This window comes from Heterodontus francisci, chromosome 35 (genome assembly GCF_036365525.1).
Source record: "Heterodontus francisci isolate sHetFra1 chromosome 35, sHetFra1.hap1, whole genome shotgun sequence".
NCBI classification, from domain to species: Eukaryota; Metazoa; Chordata; class Chondrichthyes; order Heterodontiformes; family Heterodontidae; genus Heterodontus; species Heterodontus francisci.
The window spans coordinates 56,415,994-56,435,617 of NC_090405.1; the positions used below are offsets into that span (position 1 = coordinate 56,415,994).

The 19,624-nt window shown below is 52.5% G+C and overlaps 1 protein-coding gene across 1 annotated transcript in view; it reads left to right on the top strand.

Moving 5' to 3' along the window:
* Positions 1–260: 260 nt before the first annotated feature.
* LOC137350550 (transient receptor potential cation channel subfamily M member 1-like) overlaps positions 261–19,624 on the top strand; it is a 76,178-nt gene continuing 56,814 nt past the window's right edge. Inside the window, exons 1-4 of the mRNA XM_068015209.1 lie at positions 261–394; positions 3,077–3,290; positions 9,931–10,055; positions 11,167–11,338. Coding sequence (XP_067871310.1) covers positions 356–394; positions 3,077–3,290; positions 9,931–10,055; positions 11,167–11,338 — 550 coding nt within the window. The 5' untranslated portion in view covers positions 261–355. The remainder of the gene's footprint in view (positions 395–3,076; positions 3,291–9,930; positions 10,056–11,166; positions 11,339–19,624) is intronic.

Sequence of the window (19,624 nt, forward strand, 5' to 3'; positions counted from 1 at the left end):
AAGCTTGGATTGAGAAAAACTTCCAGAAGCGTGACTGTATTTGTGTTATCCCGAACCCTAAAGACACACAAAGGTAACAATCGAGTTTTGCAGAGGGGACATTCAGTGTGTTGGGTTTTCACATTGAATTCGTGTTACTGTAAGTAGGGTTGGTGATTTAGTGTCTCCTTCTCTTGTGGTCACTGCCTCCTCTTTTCCCAGCTGCTGCTGTGGTCAGCTGGTCAGTCAGCATGTTGCTGTTACTCCGACTGCCCCGTCCAGTGATGCAGGAGAGGAGGAGAAGCAGCTGGTTCAGCCCGAGAAATGGACGCCCAACAAGCACACACAGGCCAGTCCCACTGATGCTTTTGGAGCCATGGAATTTCAAGGTGGAGGTCACGCCAGCAGAGCCATGGTAAGGACCAACACCAAATCAGGCATCACAAGTTGCATGTGACACTTTTATACAACCACATTGGGCCGAATCAGCACAAAAGCCTTTCCTACCATACCTCCTTGCAAAAGTGAGATTTGACTGTTCCTACACCAAATGTTGGGTCCAAGGCAATGTTAGAACTGGTACAGTGTCAATAAACACTCACCACCATGATTACCTGCATGAGTCCGACACCAACCGTCCAAGGTCCACGATTAACTGAATGGGTGTGTGAATGGTTAGGGAAGTGGACTCCTTTGTTGAGTCAAGCGAAACTAGGTTTGGGTTGGGTGATGGGTGGTGGGGAGGGGGGGGGGATGTGAATGTGAGGTGATGGAGTGGGTTTGGGATTGAGTGGGATGGAGTTATGGTGGGGTTGGGAGTGATGGATTCTATTGTATGTTCAGTATCGAGTTTCACTCTCTTTAAAAATGCCTTGTTTTATTTTATCCACTTGAATTGTGAGCCAACATCTCCCTTTGCTGTAGGCACTCGTCCTCCTCACTGCCCTGAGCGTTTATTACTGAAATTCTGCAACGAGTATGTGATTTAAACCTGATTTCATCAACTAATCCCATTCTGACCTAGATTCAATGTTTCACTCAATTAGAGTGCAGTTAAACAAAACCTGCTCTGTGCAAAATCAGCTTTTTAAGTAATTTGTAGGAAGTGTTGATCAACCTCCATCTGGGCAGCTGCTGCTGTTCTGGTCACAACCATAGCTTGGACAGTTTTACCCTGTAGATGGGACACAAATGGGAGAGAACTGGGTGGAGACAGAGAACAAATATTATTATTCACTGCCACCCAGTGAGAGTCAGCAACTTCAGGAACTGTATCCCAGTGAGAGTCAGAAGCTTCAGGAACTGTATCCCAGTGAGAGTCAGCACCTTCAGGAACTGTACCCCAGTGAAAGTCAGCACCTTCAGGAACTGTCCCCCAGTGAGAGTCAGCACCTTCAGGAACTGTCCCCCAGTGAGAGTCAGCACCTTCAGGAACTGTCCCCCAGTGAGAGTCAGCACCTTCAGGAACTGTCCCCCAGTGAGAGTCAGCACCTTCAGGAACTGTATCCCAGTGAGAGTCAGAACCTTCAGGAACTGTACCCCAGTGAAAGTCAGCACCTTCAGGAACTGTATCGCAGTGAGAGTCAGCATCTTCAGGAACTGTACCCCAGTGAGAATCAGCACCTTCAGGAACTGTATCCCAGTGAGAGTCAGCACCTTCAGGAACTGTCCCCCAGTGAGAGTCAGCACCTTCAGGAACTGTATCCCAGTGAGAGTCAGCACCTTCAGGAACTGTATCCCAGTGAAAGTCAGCACCTTCAGGAACTGTATCCCAGTGAGAGTCAGCATCTTCAGGAACTGTACCCCAGTGAGAATCAGCACCTTCAGGAACTGTATCCCAGTGAGAGTCAGCACCTTCAGGAACTGTATCCCAGTGAGAGTCAGCACCTTCAGGAACTGTATCCCAGTGAAAGTCAGCACCTTCAGGAACTGTATCCCAGTGAGAGTCAGCACCTTCAGGAACTGTATCCCAGTGAGAGTCAGCACCTTCAGGAACTGTATCCCAGTGAGAGTCAGCACCTTCAGGAACTGTATCCCAGTGAGAGTCAGCACCTTCAGGAACTGTATCCCAGTGAGAGTCAGCACCTTCAGGAACTGTATCCCAGTGAGAGTCAGCACCTTCAGGAACTGTATCCCAGTGAGAATCAGCACCTTCAGGAACTGTATCCCAGTGAGAATCAGCACCTTCAGGAACTGTCCCCCAGTGAGAGTCAGCACCTTCAGGAACTGTATCCCAGTGAGAGTCAGCACCTTCAGGAACTGTATCCCAGTGAGAATCAGCACCTTCAGGAACTGTATACCAGTGAGATTCAGCACCTCCAGGAACTGTCCCCCAGTGAAAGTCAGCACCTTCAGGAACTGTATCGCAGTGAGAGTCAGAACCTTCAGGAACTGTATCCCAGTGAGAGTCAGAACCTTCAGGAACTGTACCCCAGTGAAAGTCAGCACCTTCAGGAACTGTATCGCAGTGAGAGTCAGCACCTTCAGGAACTGTATCCCAGTGAGAGTCAGCACCTTCAGGAACTGTCCCCCAGTGAAAGTCAGCACCTTCAGGAACTGTATCGCAGTGAGAGTCAGCACCTTCAGGAACTGTATCCCAGTGAGAGTCAGAACCTTCAGGAACTGTCCCCCAGTGAGAGTCAGCACCTTCAGGAACTGTCCCTCAGTGAGAATCAGCACCTTCAGGAACTGTATCCCAGTGAGAATCAGCACCTTCAGGAACTGTATCCCAGTGAGAATCAGCACCTTCAGGAACTGTATCCCAGTGAGAGTCAGCACCTTCAGGAACTGTTTCCCAGTGAGAGTCAGCACCTTCAGGAACTGTATCCCAGTGAGAGTCAGCACCTTCAGGAACTGTTTCCCAGTGAGAGTCAGCACATTCAGGAACTGTATCCCAGTGAGAGTCAGCACCTTCAGGAACTGTCCCCCACTGAGAGTCAGCACCTTCAGGTAAGAGTTCAAGCTCAAGCAGAACAGGAAAACCCATTTCAGGATAGAGAAGAGGATGAGTGATGTGGCAGTTGGATGGAATGATATGTGGTAAAGGGTTTATTTGTCTAATGGCCTTCTGCCTCTGTCTACGCATCTGTTCTTGTAGTACATCCGTGTGTCATATGACACCAAGCCAGACTTTCTGCTCCAGCTCATGACCACAGAGTGGGAACTGGAGCTTCCAAAGCTCCTCATCTCTGTTCACGGTGGACTTCAGAACTTCGAACTTCAGCCTAAACTGAAGCAGGTGTTTGGCAAAGGACTGATCAAAGCTGCAATGACAACAGGAGCCTGGATATTCACTGCTGGAGTCAACACAGGTGAGGAATCAAAGCAGAGTTCGAGAGGAGGACATAAAGAGTTTAACGATAATAGTGCATTTTTGAATAAGGCCCACACAAATAATAATAAAGAAATAAAGCATTCGTAATAAGATAAATGAACTAGTGGGGCACAAATAGAAATAAATGGTTTAAATGTAATCACCATTACAGAGACATGGTTACAAGGTGACCAAGGTTGGGAAATAAATATTCCAGGGTGTACAACATTCCAAAAAGATGGATGAATTGTAAAAAGAAGAGGAGTAGCCCTCATAGTAAAGGATGACAGAAGGACAGTACTGAGAAAGGACCTTGACTCAGAAGATCAGCGACAAGAATCAGTGGTGGGTGGAGATTAGAATAACAAGGGTCAGAAAACACTGCTGGAAGTAGTTTATAGGCCTCCTAACAATAGATATACTGTTGGACAGGGCATAAAGTAAGAAATAATTAGAGCTTGTAACAAAGACAATATAATAATCATGGGAGACTTTAATTTTCATATAATTGGACAAATCAAATTAGCAATGATAGTGAGGAATTTGTTTGTCAGATGCTTTCACAATAGTTCCCAGGAATAATATGTGCTGGGACCAATTAGGGATAAAACTATCTTGGATCTAGTATTATGCAATGAGACAGGTTTAAGTTGTAATCTCAGAGTAAAAGATCCTGTGGGGAAAAAGTGATCATAATACAATTGAATTCTAGTTTGAAAGTGACATACATCAGTCCCAAACTTAAAAAAAGCCAGAAAGTACTATAATTACTCAGCAGGTCTGGCAGCCCCCAGTGAGAGTCAGCACCTTCAGGAACTGTCCCCCAGTGAGAGTCAGCACCTTCAGGAACTGTATCCCAGTGAGAGTCAGCACCTTCAGGAACTGTATCCCAGTGAGAGTCAGCACCTTCAGGAACTGTATCCCAGTGAGAGTCAGCACCTTTAGGAACTGTCCCCCAGTAAGAGTCAGTGCCTTCAGGAACTGTATCCCAGTGAGAGTCAGCACCTTCAGGAACTGTCCCCCATTGAAAGTCAGCACCTTCAGGAACTGTATCCCATTGAGAGTCAGCACCTTCAGGAACTGTCCCCCAGTAAGAGTCAGCACCTTCAGGAACTGTCCCCCAGTAAGAGTCAGCACCTTCAGGAACTGTATCCCAGTGAGAGTCAGCACCTTCAGGAACTGCACCCCAGTGAGAGTCAGCACCTTCAGCAATTGTATCCCAGTGAGAGTCAACACCTTCAGGAACTGTCCCCCAGTGAGAGTCAGCACCTTCAGGAACTGTCCCCCAGTGAGAGTCAGCACCTTCAGGAACTGTCCCCCAGTGAGAGTCAACACCTTCAGGTACTGTCCCCCAGTGAGAGTCAGCATCTTCAGGAACTAACCCCCAGTGAGAGTCAGCACCTTCAGGTACTGTCCCCCAGTGAGAGTCAGCACCTTCAGGAACTGTCCCCCAGTGAGAGTCAGCACCTTCAGGAACTGTCCCCCAGTAAGAGTCAGCACCTTCAGGAACTGTATCCCAGTGAGAGTCAGCACCTTAAGGAACTGTCCCCCATTGAAAGTCAGCACCTTCAGGAACTGTATCCCAGTGAGAGTCAGCACCTTCAGGAACTGTCCCCCAGTAAGAGTCAGCACCTTCAGGAACTGTCCCCCAGTGAGAGTCAGCACCTTCAGCAATTGTATCCCAGTGAGAGTCAACACCTTCAGGAACTGTCCCCCAGTGAGAGTCAGCACCTTCAGGAACTGTCCCCCAGTGAGAGTCAGCACCTTCAGGAACTGTCCCCCAGTGAGACTCAACACCTTCAGGTACTGTCCCCCAGTGAGAGTCAGCACCTTCAGGAACTGTCCCCCAGTGAGAGTCAGCACCTTCAGGAACTAACCCCCAGTGAGAGTCAGCACCTTCAGGAACTAACCCCCAGTGAGAGTCAGCACCTTCAGGAACTGTCCCCCAGTGAGAGTCAGCACCTTCAGGAACTGTATCCCAGTGAGAGTCAGCACATTCAGGAACTGTATCCCAGTGAGAGTCAGCACCTTCAGGAACTGTCCCCCAGTGAGAGTCAGCACCTTCAGGAACTGTGCCCCAGTAAGACTCAGCACCTTCAGGAACTGTATCCCAGTGAGAGTCAGCACCTTAAGGAACTGTCCCCCATTGAAAGTCAGCACCTTCAGGAACTGTATCCCAGTGAGAGTCAGCACCTTCAGGAACTGTCCCCCAGTAAGAGTCAGCACCTTCAGGAACTGTCCCCCAGTAAGAGTCAGCACCTTCAGGAACTGTATCCCAGTGAGAGTCAGCACCTTCAGCAATTGTATCCCAGTGAGAGTCAACACCTTCAGGAACTGTCCCCCAGTGAGAGTCAGCACCTTCAGGAACTGTCCCCCAGTGAGAGTCAGCACCTTCAGGAACTGTCCCCCAGTGAGAGTCAACACCTTCAGGTACTGTCCCCCAGTGAGAGTCAGCACCTTCAGGAACTGTCCCCCAGTGAGAGTCAGCACCTTCAGGAACTAACCCCCAGTGAGAGTCAGCACCTTCAGGAACTAACCCCCAGTGAGAGTCAGCACCTTCAGGAACTGTCCCCCAGTGAGAGTCAGCACCTTCAGGAACTGTATCCCAGTGAGAGTCAGCACATTCAGGAACTGTATCCCAGTGAGAGTCAGCACCTTCAGGAACTGTATCCCAGTGAGAGTCAGCACCTTTAGGAACTGTATCCCAGTGAGAGTCAGCACCTTCAGGAACTGTATCCCAGTGAGAGTCAGCACCTTCAGGAACTAACCCCCAGTGAGAGTCAGCACCTTCAGGAACTGTCCCCCAGTGAGAGTCAGCACCTTCAGGAACTGTATCCCAGTGAGAGTCAGCACCTTCAGGAACTGTATCCCAGTGAGTGTCAGCACCTTTAGGAACTGTCCCCCAGTAAGAGTCAGTGCCTTCAGGAACTGTATCCCAGTGAGAGTCAGCACCTTCAGGAACTGTCCCCCATTGAAAGTCAGCACCTTCAGGAACTGTATCCCATTGAGAGTCAGCACCTTCAGGAACTGTCCCCCAGTAAGAGTCAGCACCTTCAGGAACTGTCCCCCAGTAAGAGTCAGCAGCTTCAGGAACTGTATCCCAGTGAGAGTCAGCACCTTCAGGAACTGCACCCCAGTGAGAGTCAGCACCTTCAGCAATTGTATCCCAGTGAGAGTCAACACCTTCAGGAACTGTCCCCCAGTGAGAGTCAGCACCTTCAGGAACTGTCCCCCAGTGAGAGTCAGCACCTTCAGGAACTGTCCCCCAGTGAGAGTCAACACCTTCAGGTACTGTCCCCCAGTGAGAGTCAGCACCTTCAGGAACTAACCCCCAGTGAGAGTCAGCACCTTCAGGTACTGTCCCCCAGTGAGAGTCAGCACCTTCAGGAACTGTCCCCCAGTGAGAGTCAGCACCTTCAGGAACTGTCCCCCAGTAAGAGTCAGCACCTTCAGGAACTGTATCCCAGTGAGAGTCAGCACCTTAAGGAACTGTCCCCCATTGAAAGTCAGCACCTTCAGGAACTGTATCCCAGTGAGAGTCAGCACCTTCAGGAACTGTATCCCAGTGAGAGTCAGCACCTTCAGCAATTGTATCCCAGTGAGAGTCAACACCTTCAGGAACTGTCCCCCAGTGAGAGTCAGCACCTTCAGGAACTGTCCCCCAGTGAGAGTCAGCACCTTCAGGAACTGTCCCCCAGTGAGAGTCAACACCTTCAGGTACTGTCCCCCAGTGAGAGTCAGCACCTTCAGGAACTGTCCCCCAGTGAGAGTCAGCACCTTCAGGAACTAACCCCCAGTGAGAGTCAGCACCTTCAGGAACTAACCCCCAGTGAGAGTCAGCACCTTCAGGAACTGTCCCCCAGTGAGAGTCAGCACCTTCAGGAACTGACCCCAGCAAGTCTCTCTGCGGGGACAGAAGCAGAGTTAACATTTCAGGCCTGTGACCTTTCATGGAAATGGCAAAGGTTAGAAGTGTAATAGTTTTTAAGCAAGTGAATCGGGGGTGGGGGGAAAGAGAACAAAAGGGAAGGTGTGTGATCGGCAGAAGGCCGAAGAGATTAACTGACAAGGAGGTCATGGGGCAAAGGCAAAGAGATTGTGCTACTGATGTGGTGAAAGATAAAGTATTAGTGCAGGGAGAGTGTTAATGACAGAATAATAGAAAACATAGAAAATAGGAGCAGGAGTAAGCCATTCGGCCCTTCAGACCTGCTCCACCATTCAAAAAAGATCATGGCTGATCGTCTAATTCAGTACCCTGTTCCCGCTTTCTCCCCATATCCCTTGATCCCATTGGCATTAAGAAATATATCTATTTCCTTCTTGAATATATTTAATGATTTGGCCTTCTGCGGTAGAGAATTCTACAGGCTCACCACCCTCTGAGTGAAGAAATTTCTCCTCATCTTGGTTCTAAATGGCATACCCCGTATCCTGAGACAATGACCCCTGGTTCTGGACTCCCCAGCCATCGTGAACAGCCCTAGCCAAAAGCACAAACATGAAAAACCCAGTTTAAGGCAGGCACATGGTTAAAAGAATAATGAAACAAGATCAAATAAAATAATAATTTGAAAAGGGCCAGTCATGCTCTGAAATTATTGAACTCAATGTTCAGTCCAGAAGGCTGTCGACTGTCTAATTGGAAAATAAGGTGCTGTTCCTCGACTTTGCACTGATGTTCACTGGAACACTGCAGCAGGACAAGGACAGAAATGTAGGCATGCGAGCAGGGGGGTGTTAAAATGGCAAGAGACTGGAAGCTCAGGGTCCTGCTTGCGGACTGAGCGGAGATGTTCCTCAAAGCGGTCACCCAATCTGCGTTTGGTCTCGCCAATGTAGAGGAGACCACACTGTGAGCAGCGAATACAGTATACTACATTGAAAGAAGTACAAGTAAATCGCTGCTTCACCTGAAAGGATTGTTTGGGGCCTTGGATGGTGAGGAAAGAGGAGGTAAATGGGCAGGTATTACACCTCCTGCGATTGCATGGGAAGGTGCCGTGGGAAGGGGACGAGGTGTCGGGGTAGTGGAGGAGTGGACCAGAGTATTGCAGAGAGAACATTCTCTTCGGAATGCTGACAGGGAAGAGGATGGAGTGTTTGGTAGTGGCATCACACTGGAAATGGTGGAGGATGATCCTCTGGATGTGGAGGCTGGTGGGGTGGAAAGTGAGGACAAGGGGAACCCTGTCGCGGGTCTGGGAGGGAGGGGAAGGGGTGAGGGTAGAGGTGCGGGAAATGGGCCGGACACTGTTGAGGGCCCTGTCAACCACAGTGGGGGGGAATCCTCGGTTGAGGAGAAAGGGAGACATATCAGAAGCACTGTCATGGAAGGTTGTATCGTCAGAGGAGATGTGTCAGAGATGGAGAAACTGGGAGAATGGAATGTAGTCCTTACAGGAAGTAGGGCGTGAGGAAATGTATTCGAGGTAGCTCGGTGGGAGTTGGTGGGCTTCTAATGAATAATTGTGGACAAACTATCCCCAGGGATGGAGACAGAGAAGCAGAGGAAGGGAAGTGTCGGGGTGGACCATGTAAAGGTGAGAGAAGGGTGGAAATTGGAAGCAAAGTTGATGAGGTTTTCCACTTCAGGGTGAGAGCAGGAAACGGCACCGATACAGTCATCAATAAGAGTTGGCAGGGGGCGCCTGAATAGGACTGGAACAAGAAATGTCCGATATACCCCACAAAAAGACAGGCATAACTAGGACCCATGCGGGTACCCATAGAAACACCTTTTATTTGAAGGAAGTGAGAGGTGATTTGATTGAAACATGCAAGATTCTGAAAAGGCTGGATAGGGAGGTTGACTGGAGAATCTAGAAAACAGGGGCACAGCCTCAGAATAAGGGGTCGATCATTTAAGACTGAAATGAGGAGAAATTTCTTCACTCAGAGGGTTGTGAATCTTTAGAATTGTCTACTCCAGAGGGTTGTGGATGCTCCATCGTTGAATATATTCAAGACTGATATCGACAGATTTTTGGTCTCTGAATCAAGGGATGTGTGGAGCGGGCAGTTGAGGTAGATCAGCAATATTCGTATTGAATGGCAGAGCGGGCTCGAAGGGCCAAAGGGCTTATTCCTCCTATTTTTATATGTTCTTAAAATATCTATCATACCACGTGTTGTCCATTGGTATTTCTGTCCCTCCCACACACACATTCTTTTACATGTCACTGGTGGTCAAGCAGCATCTGGGGACAGGTGTGAAGTCTGCTCTTTTACATGTGTTTAAGTTTCTTCTTGAATTTATTTCTTCCCTTATCCTAGCTGGTTCTTCCTAATCTTCCCAACCCCCATCACGCACTCCCCTGTTATACTCCAGAAAGCCAGATGGTGAAGGATAGAACTGGAGCCAATCTTTACACATGTTTATAAGCATTTATTTACAGAGTTACACATTACAAACAAATACCAAACTCAGCAACTAGTTTCAATCTGTTCTTATTTATAGGACACAAGTGAATCCCCAGTTAATGCCCACCACCTGCATGCAATTCAACATAATTAATATACAATTTACATTTTACCCTCCACACTCTCCACTTTCCCCATTCCCCCAACACTCTCCCCACACCCTGCTGTGCATCAGTAATACCCTTCAGGACTAACAGCTTCTTGTTGATTTTAAGGAGTAATACGTCATGTAGGAGATGCCTTGAAAGATCATTCATCCAAATCCTGTGGAAAGATCTGTGCAATTGGATTCGCTCCTTGGGGCATTGTAGAAAACAGGATGGATTTAATTGGGAAAGATGTAAGTATGAAAAGCATGAACTGGTGTCAGAAGCAGTGCCCATGGCACTGAATATGACCAGGATCAGAAACTTCTCAAACTTTGCAAATTTCCAAAATGTGGGATTGAACTGAAGCGAAGGCCAGGGGAAACTCTTCTCTTCTCCGAAGTGGAGAAGGAGGGTCTCTGCCTCTTTCTGAATTGATTTCTTTCCAAGTGTTGTGGAATTATTCTTCAGGGACAACTCTTCACTCTAGGGAAACTCCAACTCCCAGACAGTAAATGGTCCAATGTCAGCAGCAGTCAAGGGGCAAGTCAATAGTAGTGGGGGGAGAGGAGGGCGGGCCACTGACGGTCGGGGGGAGATGGGCAGGTCGTAGGCAGCTGTGGGGTGAGGGCAGGTTGCTGATGATTGGGGGGAGGGGGAGGTCACTAATGATCGGGGGGGTGAATGAGCAGATCACTGACGGTGGGAGGGGGAGGGGGAGGTCAATAATGATCGGGGGGGGAATAGGCAGATCGCTGATGGTGAGGGGGGAGGGGGAGGTCGCTAATGATCGTGGGGGGGGAATGGGCAGATCGCTGATGGGGAGTGGGAGGTCACTAATGATCGGGGAGGGACTGGGCAGATCGCTGATGGTGAGGGGGGAGGGGGAGGTCACTAATTTTTGTGGGGGGGAATGGGCAGATCACTGATGGGGAGGGGGAGGTCACTAATGATCGGGGAGGGAATGGGCAGATCGCTGATGGTGAGGGGGGAGGGGGAGGTCACTAATTTTTGTGGGGGGGAATGGGCAGATCGCTGATGGGGAGGGGGAGGTCACTAATGATCGGGGAGGGAATGGGCAGATCGCTGATGGTGAGGGGGGAGGGGGAGGTCACTAATGATCGTGGGGGGGAATGGGCAGATCGCTGATGGTGAGGGGGGAGGAGATCAATAATGATCGGGGTGGGGCGAATGGGCAGATCACTGACGGTGAGGGGGGAGGCGGAGGTCACTAATGATCGTGGGGGGGGAATGGGCAGATCGCTGTTGGGGAGGGGGAGGTCACTAATGATCGGGGAGGGACTGGGCAGATCGCTGACTGTGAGGGAGGGGGAGGTTGCTGATATTTTATTTTTTTTGTTACAGGTCACTAGACCTTATCAAACAATGTCCAACCCTCTGAGCAAACTGACTGTGCTCAGCAACACACATTCACACTTCATCCTGGCTGATAATGGCAGCCTGGGCAAGTATGGAGCCGAGGTTAGACTCCGGCGACAGCTGGAGAAACACATTTCCCTGCAGAAAATCAACACACGTAAGGAAATTTTCAGCACAAAGTGTGACAGACTTGAGCAGGGCTAGTGGACTGTTCTGTAGCATTTGCATTAGAGGCCAGTTTACCAAGTCTGTGACTAGTGGGTTTCCCTTTCTCATCCTATGCCTGGGAATATTGAAAAGGCAAGGAGGACAAAGGATCACTCAGTTGTCATCAGTTTACTCCCTCACCTTTCGGTCTTGTTTTCTAATTCAGGGACTTTGTTACTTCCAACAGACTGATCAGGCAAGGACTTATCTGAAGTTTGGCGATCCATCGGTCAGCTCATGTTGTTTCTTACTCAGGGACTTCAGGTCGACTGATTTTATGTTTGGGAAAGGGAATGACTATGAAATTTGTGGCAATTATTTGTAACATAGAAACATAGAAAGTAGGAACAGGAGTAGGCCATTCGGCCCTTCGGGCCTGCTGCGCCTTTCAAAAAAGATCATGGCTGCTCGTCTAATTCAGTACCCAGTTCCCACTTTCTCCCCATATCCCTTGATCCCTTTGGCATTAAGAAATATATCTATCTCCTTCTTGATTTAATGACTTGGCCTCCACTGCCTTCTGTGGTAGAGAATTCTACAGGTTCACCACCCTCTGAGTGAAGAGATTTCTCCTCATCTTGGTTCTAAATGCCCCGTATCCTGAGACTGTGACCCCTGGTTCTGGACTCCCCAGCCATCGGGAACATCCTCCCTGCATCTAGCCTGTCTAGTCCTGTTAGAATTTTATAGGATTCTATGAGATCCCCTCTCATTTTTCTGAACTCTAGTGAATATAGGCCGAGTCGACCCAATCTCTCCTCATACATTAATCCTGCCATCCCAGGAATCAGCCTAGTAAATCTTCTTTGCACTCTCTCCATGGTAAGAACATCCTTCCTCAGATAAGGAGAACAAACTGCACACAATACTCCAGATGTGGTCTCACCAAGGCCCTGTATAACTGCAGTAAGACATCTTTGCTCCTGTACTCAAATCCTCTTGCAATGAAGGCCAACATACCATTCACCTTCCTAATTGCTTGCTGCACCTGAATGCTTGCTTTCAGCCACTTTTGTACAAGGATACCCAGATCTCGTTGCATCTCCCCCTTTCCCAATCTATCACCATTCAGATAATGATCTGCCTTTCTGTTTTTACAACCAAAGTGGATAACCTCACATTTATCCACGTTATACTGCATCTGCCATGTATTTGCCCACTCACCCAACTTGTCCAAATCACATTGGAGCCTCTTTGCGTCCTCCTCAAAGCTCACATTCCCCCCCAGCTTTGTATTATCTGCAAACTTGGAAATGTTACATTTAGTTCGCTCACCCAAGTCATTAATATATATTGTGAATAGCTAGTAAGCTCCAATGAATTATGGAACTGGAATAAATTTCACCTTTCCCTTATGTTGATAGCAGCATTCCCAGTCCAGAACCAGTCTCTGTTCTACACTGCATACAATTCCACCTGTACAATCTCAACAATGCACCATTCCACGTACACAAACAAGTTAGATACAGAATAAAGTTCCCTCTACACTGTCCCATCAAACACTCCCAGGACAGGTACAGCACGGGGGTTAGAAAAAAAAAAAAACGGGGGTTAGATACAGAGTAAATCTCCCTCTACACTGTCCCCATCAAACAAAAAAAAAAAAAAAAAAAAAAAAAAAAACGGGGTTAGATACAGAGTAAAGCTCCCTCTACACTGTCCCCATCAAACACTCCCAGGACAGGTACAGCACGGGGGTTAGAAAAAAAAAAAAACGGGGGTTAGATACAGAGTAAAGCTCCCTCTACACTGTCTCCATCAAAAAAAGAAAAAGAAAAAAAAAAACGGGGGTTAGATACAGAGTAAATCTCCCTCTACACTGTCCCCATCAAACAAAAAAAAAAAAAAACTGGGTTAGATACTGGCTAAGTGGAGTATTGACTGCTGATTGCAGCAACGAGTCTCAGCTGACAGTGCTGGTGGCAGTTGGAGGTTGCAGAGGTGGAGAGAGGAGCGACACTGAGTAAGGGAGAGCAGTTACAACAAAGCAGAGGTGAAACTTCAACAACAATCTCCATTAAAGAGAAGAAAGAGACATTTTTTGGAAACAAGGCTTTGTCTGGAGGTGGGTGCTGAACACCAGTAATTTACTTTGGACTGTTGGGGGAGGAACAAGTGGCTGGAACAACAAGGGGTGGGGCTGCCAATTCAGCAGGAATCTGTGCTGCTGCAAAAGCACACAGGAAAGCTCCCTACCTACCCCAATTGCCAAGCCTGGGTCAGCTGAAGCTGCCCAGCTAAACAGACGGAAGGGGATAGATAGTGCCTGGGCAGCTTCAGCTGACCCAGGTGAAGACTCTCCCCCAACCAGAAGACCGGAAGACCAAGTTCAAAGACTGTTTTAAGTGTGCTGTGAGCACCACCTCCAGAAAGCAAGTCATCCCTTACAGCCTGCCTTTGCCTCTCCTCTATTACCTCAGCCTCTCCACTAACCTGTTGTTTGTTTGCTTGTCTTTAATACATATTCAATATTTTCAGTGAATCGCTGATATTTGGTGTACAAGCCCACAATCTGGGGTGGGTTTAGCTCTTAGACCCATGGCAAGCCCTTCATCACCGGTGACGGGGCCCTCTACTACCTATGCAGCTGCAGCTTCTGTGGCTGCCCACGTGGCCCCGTCACCCTTTAAATTAATAACATCCAGCCATGGGGTGAAGAGCTATCCCCACCCCAACATGTCTATTGAGGCCTGCGTAAAGGCAATGGCCGAGGTTGTCGGCCCCTCGGCCATTGTTGCGGCCTCAAAGATGTATGGGAAGGCTGTGTTCTTTTTGAGGACCGAGCGGGCGGTGTCCCTGGCCCTGAGTAAGGGGCTCGCTGTGGGGGGGGACCTTCCTGCCAGTGGACCCTCTGGGGGCCACTGCGCATCGGATAATGTTGTCCAACGTCCCACCCTTCATTCCCAGTGAGCTCCTCCTCCCCCACCTGCACCATCTGGGGGAGGTGAGGTCGGGGATCACCCCAGTCCGGCTTGGTCTTCGGGAGCACAGCCTCCAACATGTCTACTCCTTCCGCCGCCAGTTATTTATGCAGCTGGTGCGGGAGGAGGACACGGAGGGCCAATTTAATGTGGAGCTCCAGGGGACGGCCTACTGCGTCTTTTGGACCTCGGACGGGGCGCGGTGCCACGTCTGCAAGGGGGTGGGGCATGTTCGTAAGAACTGCCCCAACCTCCCGGCCGCCAGCTCCACCTCGGCGGCCCAGAGTGGTTCCACAGCACCTCCTCCCACTCCCCCAACACTTCCAATAGACACTGCTCAGTCGGTTCCGGAGGCTGTGGTTTTCACAGCCTCCGGCGGGGAGGGGAGCGTCCGTCCGAGCGGAAGGAAGACGCGGGGAAAAAAGAAACATCATGAGGCGTGTCCCCTGGACACTTTGACTCAACCCGAGCCTGAGCTCAGCCCAAAGCCCATTCCCATGGAATCCACCTGTCCCAGGGCTGGGCTCAGGCCCAGGGTGACTAAAAAGGAAAAAAAGGGTGCGGAGGCCTCTGATGACATGGAGGTCTCTGAGACTCCGCGCCCTAGTGGGAAAAAGAGGAGAAGGCACCCCTCCACAGAAATAACACAGGGCCCTGAGGTGCAGGGCCCATCTGTTGGAGGGGAGCTGCCTCCTGTTTCTGGTCCTCAGGTGCCCCCTACCGCCACCACCAAGGCTGCAAAGTCTGGGCAGGAGCTCCCTATTCCTCAGGATGGAGGGGATGGGAAGGCCCCGGTACATGAGGCCCCTCCTGAAGGAGTAAGTGGGGCCCTGCTTGTGGTGGGGGAGCCTGGGGACGCCGCCCATTCTGCCACTGCTACTGGGTCGGGTGCCCTGAATGAAGGGGAGGACGACGCCCCAGAGGGTGAGCCCTCCCAGCCGGAGTCCACCACCAACCAGGAGACACCTGACCCGGTGAAAACTGAGAATGCTGCCCCATCTGCTGGACCTGTGGGTGCTGGCGGAGCGGGAGATGGCCTCCTCTCTCCGCCTCCGGTCTCGGCTCCGGCTGGATTTCTGGAGTCGGGATCTTATGTCTCCCCTGGACCACTCGTTGGCCTGGGGTCGGAGGTGGAGGGGGGTCCTGGGCTGCTGGCGCCCACAGGCTCCAGTTTTACAATAGAATCCAGAGAGGAGGACTCCGCCATCGATCCTGGGGGTGGGATCGTGACGGAGGCGGGACCAGCTGGCGCGGCTGGGACGGCCGCCCCACAGTGTGTGGTGGATGTGTTGGCCGCTGGCGGTGACGACCCGGAGGAGGATGGGGATTCGGTGTGGGGCACGGAGGATGATCTTGATTCCATCGCCAGTGAGGTGGTGGAGTCCCTCGTGCCTCCCACCGAATCTCCTGTCATCCCCACGGCGGAACTCCAGGATTTCCTCGCGGCTTGCAGGGGTTGTCGCGATAAAGTTCAGCTGGCCCTCGGCCGTTGGTCGAATCTGGCGCTGATCATACAGTCCGTCCGTGCCGCCCTAAAGAAAGCGGGCAAGCGCGCGGACGTGAAACTGGTTGTGAGGCGCCGGTTTAATGTGTTCCTCAATGGGTTGCTGGGGGAGTGAAAGGTCAGGTGCACTTCCACTCCCTCCTCACAGTGAGCTGTTGGTGACGGGTTTTAAGTACCTTTGACATGAAGATAACCATAGCCAGCCTCAACATCAATGGCAGCAGGGGGTCTCACCGCAGATTTCACAATCTCTCAGTCCCCAGGGAAGGGAGATACGCGGTGAGCTTTCTGCAGGAAACGCACACCGTTCCGGGAGCCGAAGCCACCTGGCTCCTGGAGTGGCAGGGTGGGGTCTACATGAGTCACCTCACCCCTATTTCTAGTGGGGTGGCTATCTTGTTGGCCCCGACTTTTCAGCCGGAGATCTTGGGGGTCAAGGAGCTAGTGCCGGGCCGCTTGCTCCACCTCGCCGTTCGCCTGGGTAGCGTGCCGCTCCACTTTGTGAACGTGTACGCGCCCAGGCCCGGCGCGTTGCAAGCGCGCTTCTTTGAAGAAGTGTCCGCTCTCTTGAGCTCCATCGATAGCGGCGAGTGCATCATCCTCGGGGGGGATTTTAACTGCACCCTCGAGGTGGGGGATCGCTCCGGTCCCCAGCACGGCCAAGCGTCGTTGGAGAAGTTGAGGGGACTGATCAGCTCCCTTAACTTGGTGGACGTCTGGCGGAATCTCCATCCCGACTCCAGCGCCTTCACGTGGAGGTCTAGAGGAGGAGGGTCGCGAATCGACCGCCTCTACTTTTCGCAGGCGTACGTCTCCTGCGTCTCGGTGGCCTCCATGCGGCTGGTGCCGTGCTCGGACCACCGCCTGGTGTGGGCGGAGTTCACTCCGCTCCGCACGCGGGCGGGGTCCGCGTACTGGCACTTTAACAACCGGCTGCTGGAGGACGAGCGATTTTGGGGCTCGTTCTGTCGATTCTGGGCCGACTGGAGAAGGAAGCAGGGGGGCTTCCCCTCCTTGAGGCTATGGTGGGATGTAGGCAAGACTCACATCCGCGTCTTCTGTCAGGAGTACGCGAAGGGGTCGACCAAGAGGCGGGAAGCCGAGATCGGGTGCCTTGAGAGGGAGGTGCTCGACTTGGACTGCCGCCTCGGTCATGCCGTCGTGGACCCGGCCCTGTGGAAGGCGTACAAAGAGAAGAAGGGCGCGCTGAGGGACCTGCAGCTCATAGGGTCCCGAGGCGCCTACGTGAGGTCGCGGATCCAGATCCTGGAAGATTTGGACCGCACCTCACCCTTCTTCTACTCGCTGGAAAAATGGCGGGGGGTCCGTAAGCAGCTCATCGAGCTGCTGGCCGACGACGGATCCTCCATCACGGATCCGGAGGGAATGGGCCTCCTGGTCCGTACTTATTACAGTCCGTTGTTCTCTCCGGATCCGTCCAGCGAGGATGCGCGCAGAGTTTTGTGGGAGGACCTGCCGCAGGTCAGCCCGGAGGGCGCCGAAGGATTGGAGGCTCCGCTCACGTTGGCGGAGCTGACTGGCGCCCTCCACCAGCTCTCAAGGGGCAAATCCCCAGGGCTGGATGTGTTGACCGTGGAGTTCCTCAGGGCGTTCTGGGACGTCCTGGGGGACGATTACGCGCAGGTCCTGGGGGAAAGCCTGGCGACCGGGGAGATGCCCCTCTCGTGGCGCAGGGCGGTCATCGTCCTGCTGCCGAAGAGGGGCGATCTCCGCTTGCTTAAAAACTGGAGTCCGGTCTCCCTCCTCAGCACGGATTATAAGATCTTTGCCCGGGCTATGTCTACCCGCTTGGGCTCCGTGCTGGCCCACATGATCCACCCCGACCAGTCCTACACGGTCCCGGGCCGGTCCATCCAGGACAACATCCACCTGGTCCGGGACCTGATCCATCTTTCCCAGAGGACTGGTCAGTCGGTCGCCTTTCTCTCCCTCGATCAGGAGAAGGCGTTTGACAGGGTGGATCACGAATACCTTTTCGGGACTCTGCGCGCTTTCAGACTCGGGCCACATTTCATGGCCCGGGTCCGACTTTTATACGCTGCCGCAGAGTGTCTAGTCAAAGTTAACGGGTCCTTGACGGCGCCCCTTCGCTTTGGGAGAGGAGTGCGTCAGGGATGCCCCATGTCCGGCCAATTGTATACCATCTGCGTGGAGCCCTTCCTGTGCCTGCTTGGCAGGAGGTTGACGGGATTGGCTCTGCGCGAGCCGGCCATGCGGGTCGTCCTCTCGGCTTACGCCGACGGCGTGCTCCTCGCGGTCACAGATCCCGTTGACTTGCGGAGGATGCGCGACTGCCAGCAGACCTTTTCTGCCGCGTCCTCCGCGAGGATCAATTGGGAGAAATGTTCCGGACTCCTGGTGGGTCAGTGGCGGGTGGACTCCCTGCCGGAGGAGATGACACCTTTTGCGTGGAGCACCACGCACCTCCTCTATCTGGGAGTCCACCTTAGCCCCGCTGAGGAAGCCTGGCCGGCAAACTGGCAAGAGTTGGAGGCGAAAGTCACCGCTCGGCTGGGGCGCTGGACAGGACTGCTCCGAGTGCTTTCCTACAAGGGCCGAGCGCTGGTCATAAACCAACTGGTGGCCTCCATGCTGTGGTACCGGTTGGTCACTTTGGCCCCGCCTCCTGTATTTGCCACCAAGATCCAGAAGAAACTCGTCGATTTCTTCTGGGGCAAGAGGAAACACTGGGTCTCTGCCGCGGTCCTGAGTCTCCCGATTGAGGAGGGCGGTCAGTCACTGGTGTGCGTCCGCACCCAGGCTGCGACTCTCCGCCTTCGGACCCTGCAGAGATACCTGTACGTCGAGCGTCCTCCCAGATGGTGTGCGCTGGCGACGTATTTTTTCCGCCAGTGTCACTGCCTTCAAGACGACACGCAACTCCCGGTGGAGTCCGTTAGCCGCGCCTCTCTGAGGGAGTTGCCTGTCTTTTACCGGGATCTATTCCGAGTCTGGAACATGGTCGCCTCCAGTCGGGGCGCTCCCCCGCCGGCGGAGGAGAGCGCCTTGGCTGTCCGGGCGGCCGACTCCGGGGACGGTTCGGTGGGCGGAGGAGTAGCCGAAACCCCCGGGATGCCCCTCACTGTGGGTGGCGAGGGGGCTCGGGAGTGCGGACCTCCGCTCGGCCGGAACTGCTCATTGGACCCAGGCCCCGAAACCCTCCTCGGGAGCCGGTCCCACACAACCCGAGCTGCCTCTCAGAAATTCCCTCCGTGCCTATCCAATCGGCACGGAGGGGTTTCCTGTCCGGGCTGCTCCTGCACACTCTCCACTTCCTCGCCCTCGTCAGCCGGCCGGACAAGCCCTGGCGGTCCGCGTTGCCATCTGGCGGCGAGGGGAAACCCCGATGGAGGTCTCTCTACGCGGGAGTCTTCCCCCTTTACATCGGGGACCTGGGATGGAGGGTGCTGCACAGAGCAGTCCCGTGCAATAGGCTTTTAAGTAGGTTCACGGACTCCCAGGCCGCCTGTACTTTCTGCGGCCTGGACGAGTCCGTGTTCCACATATATACGGAGTGTGCGAGGTTGCAGCCCGTTTGAGTATCTGAAGGGGCTGCTCCTCAAATTCTGGCTGCACTTCAGTCCCACGCTCCTGATCTTTGGGCACCCGGAGCGGAGGGGCTTGGGCCAGGAGGGGGATCTCCTCGTCGGTCTGCTCCTGGGCCTGGCCAAGGTGGCAATTCACAGGTCCAGGTTGCGGGCCGTCGGGGGGCCCGTCCTCCCTGATTGCCTGCCCCTCTTCCGCGGTTACGTTCGCGCCCGGGTGTCCCTGGAGAAGGAGCATGCGGTGT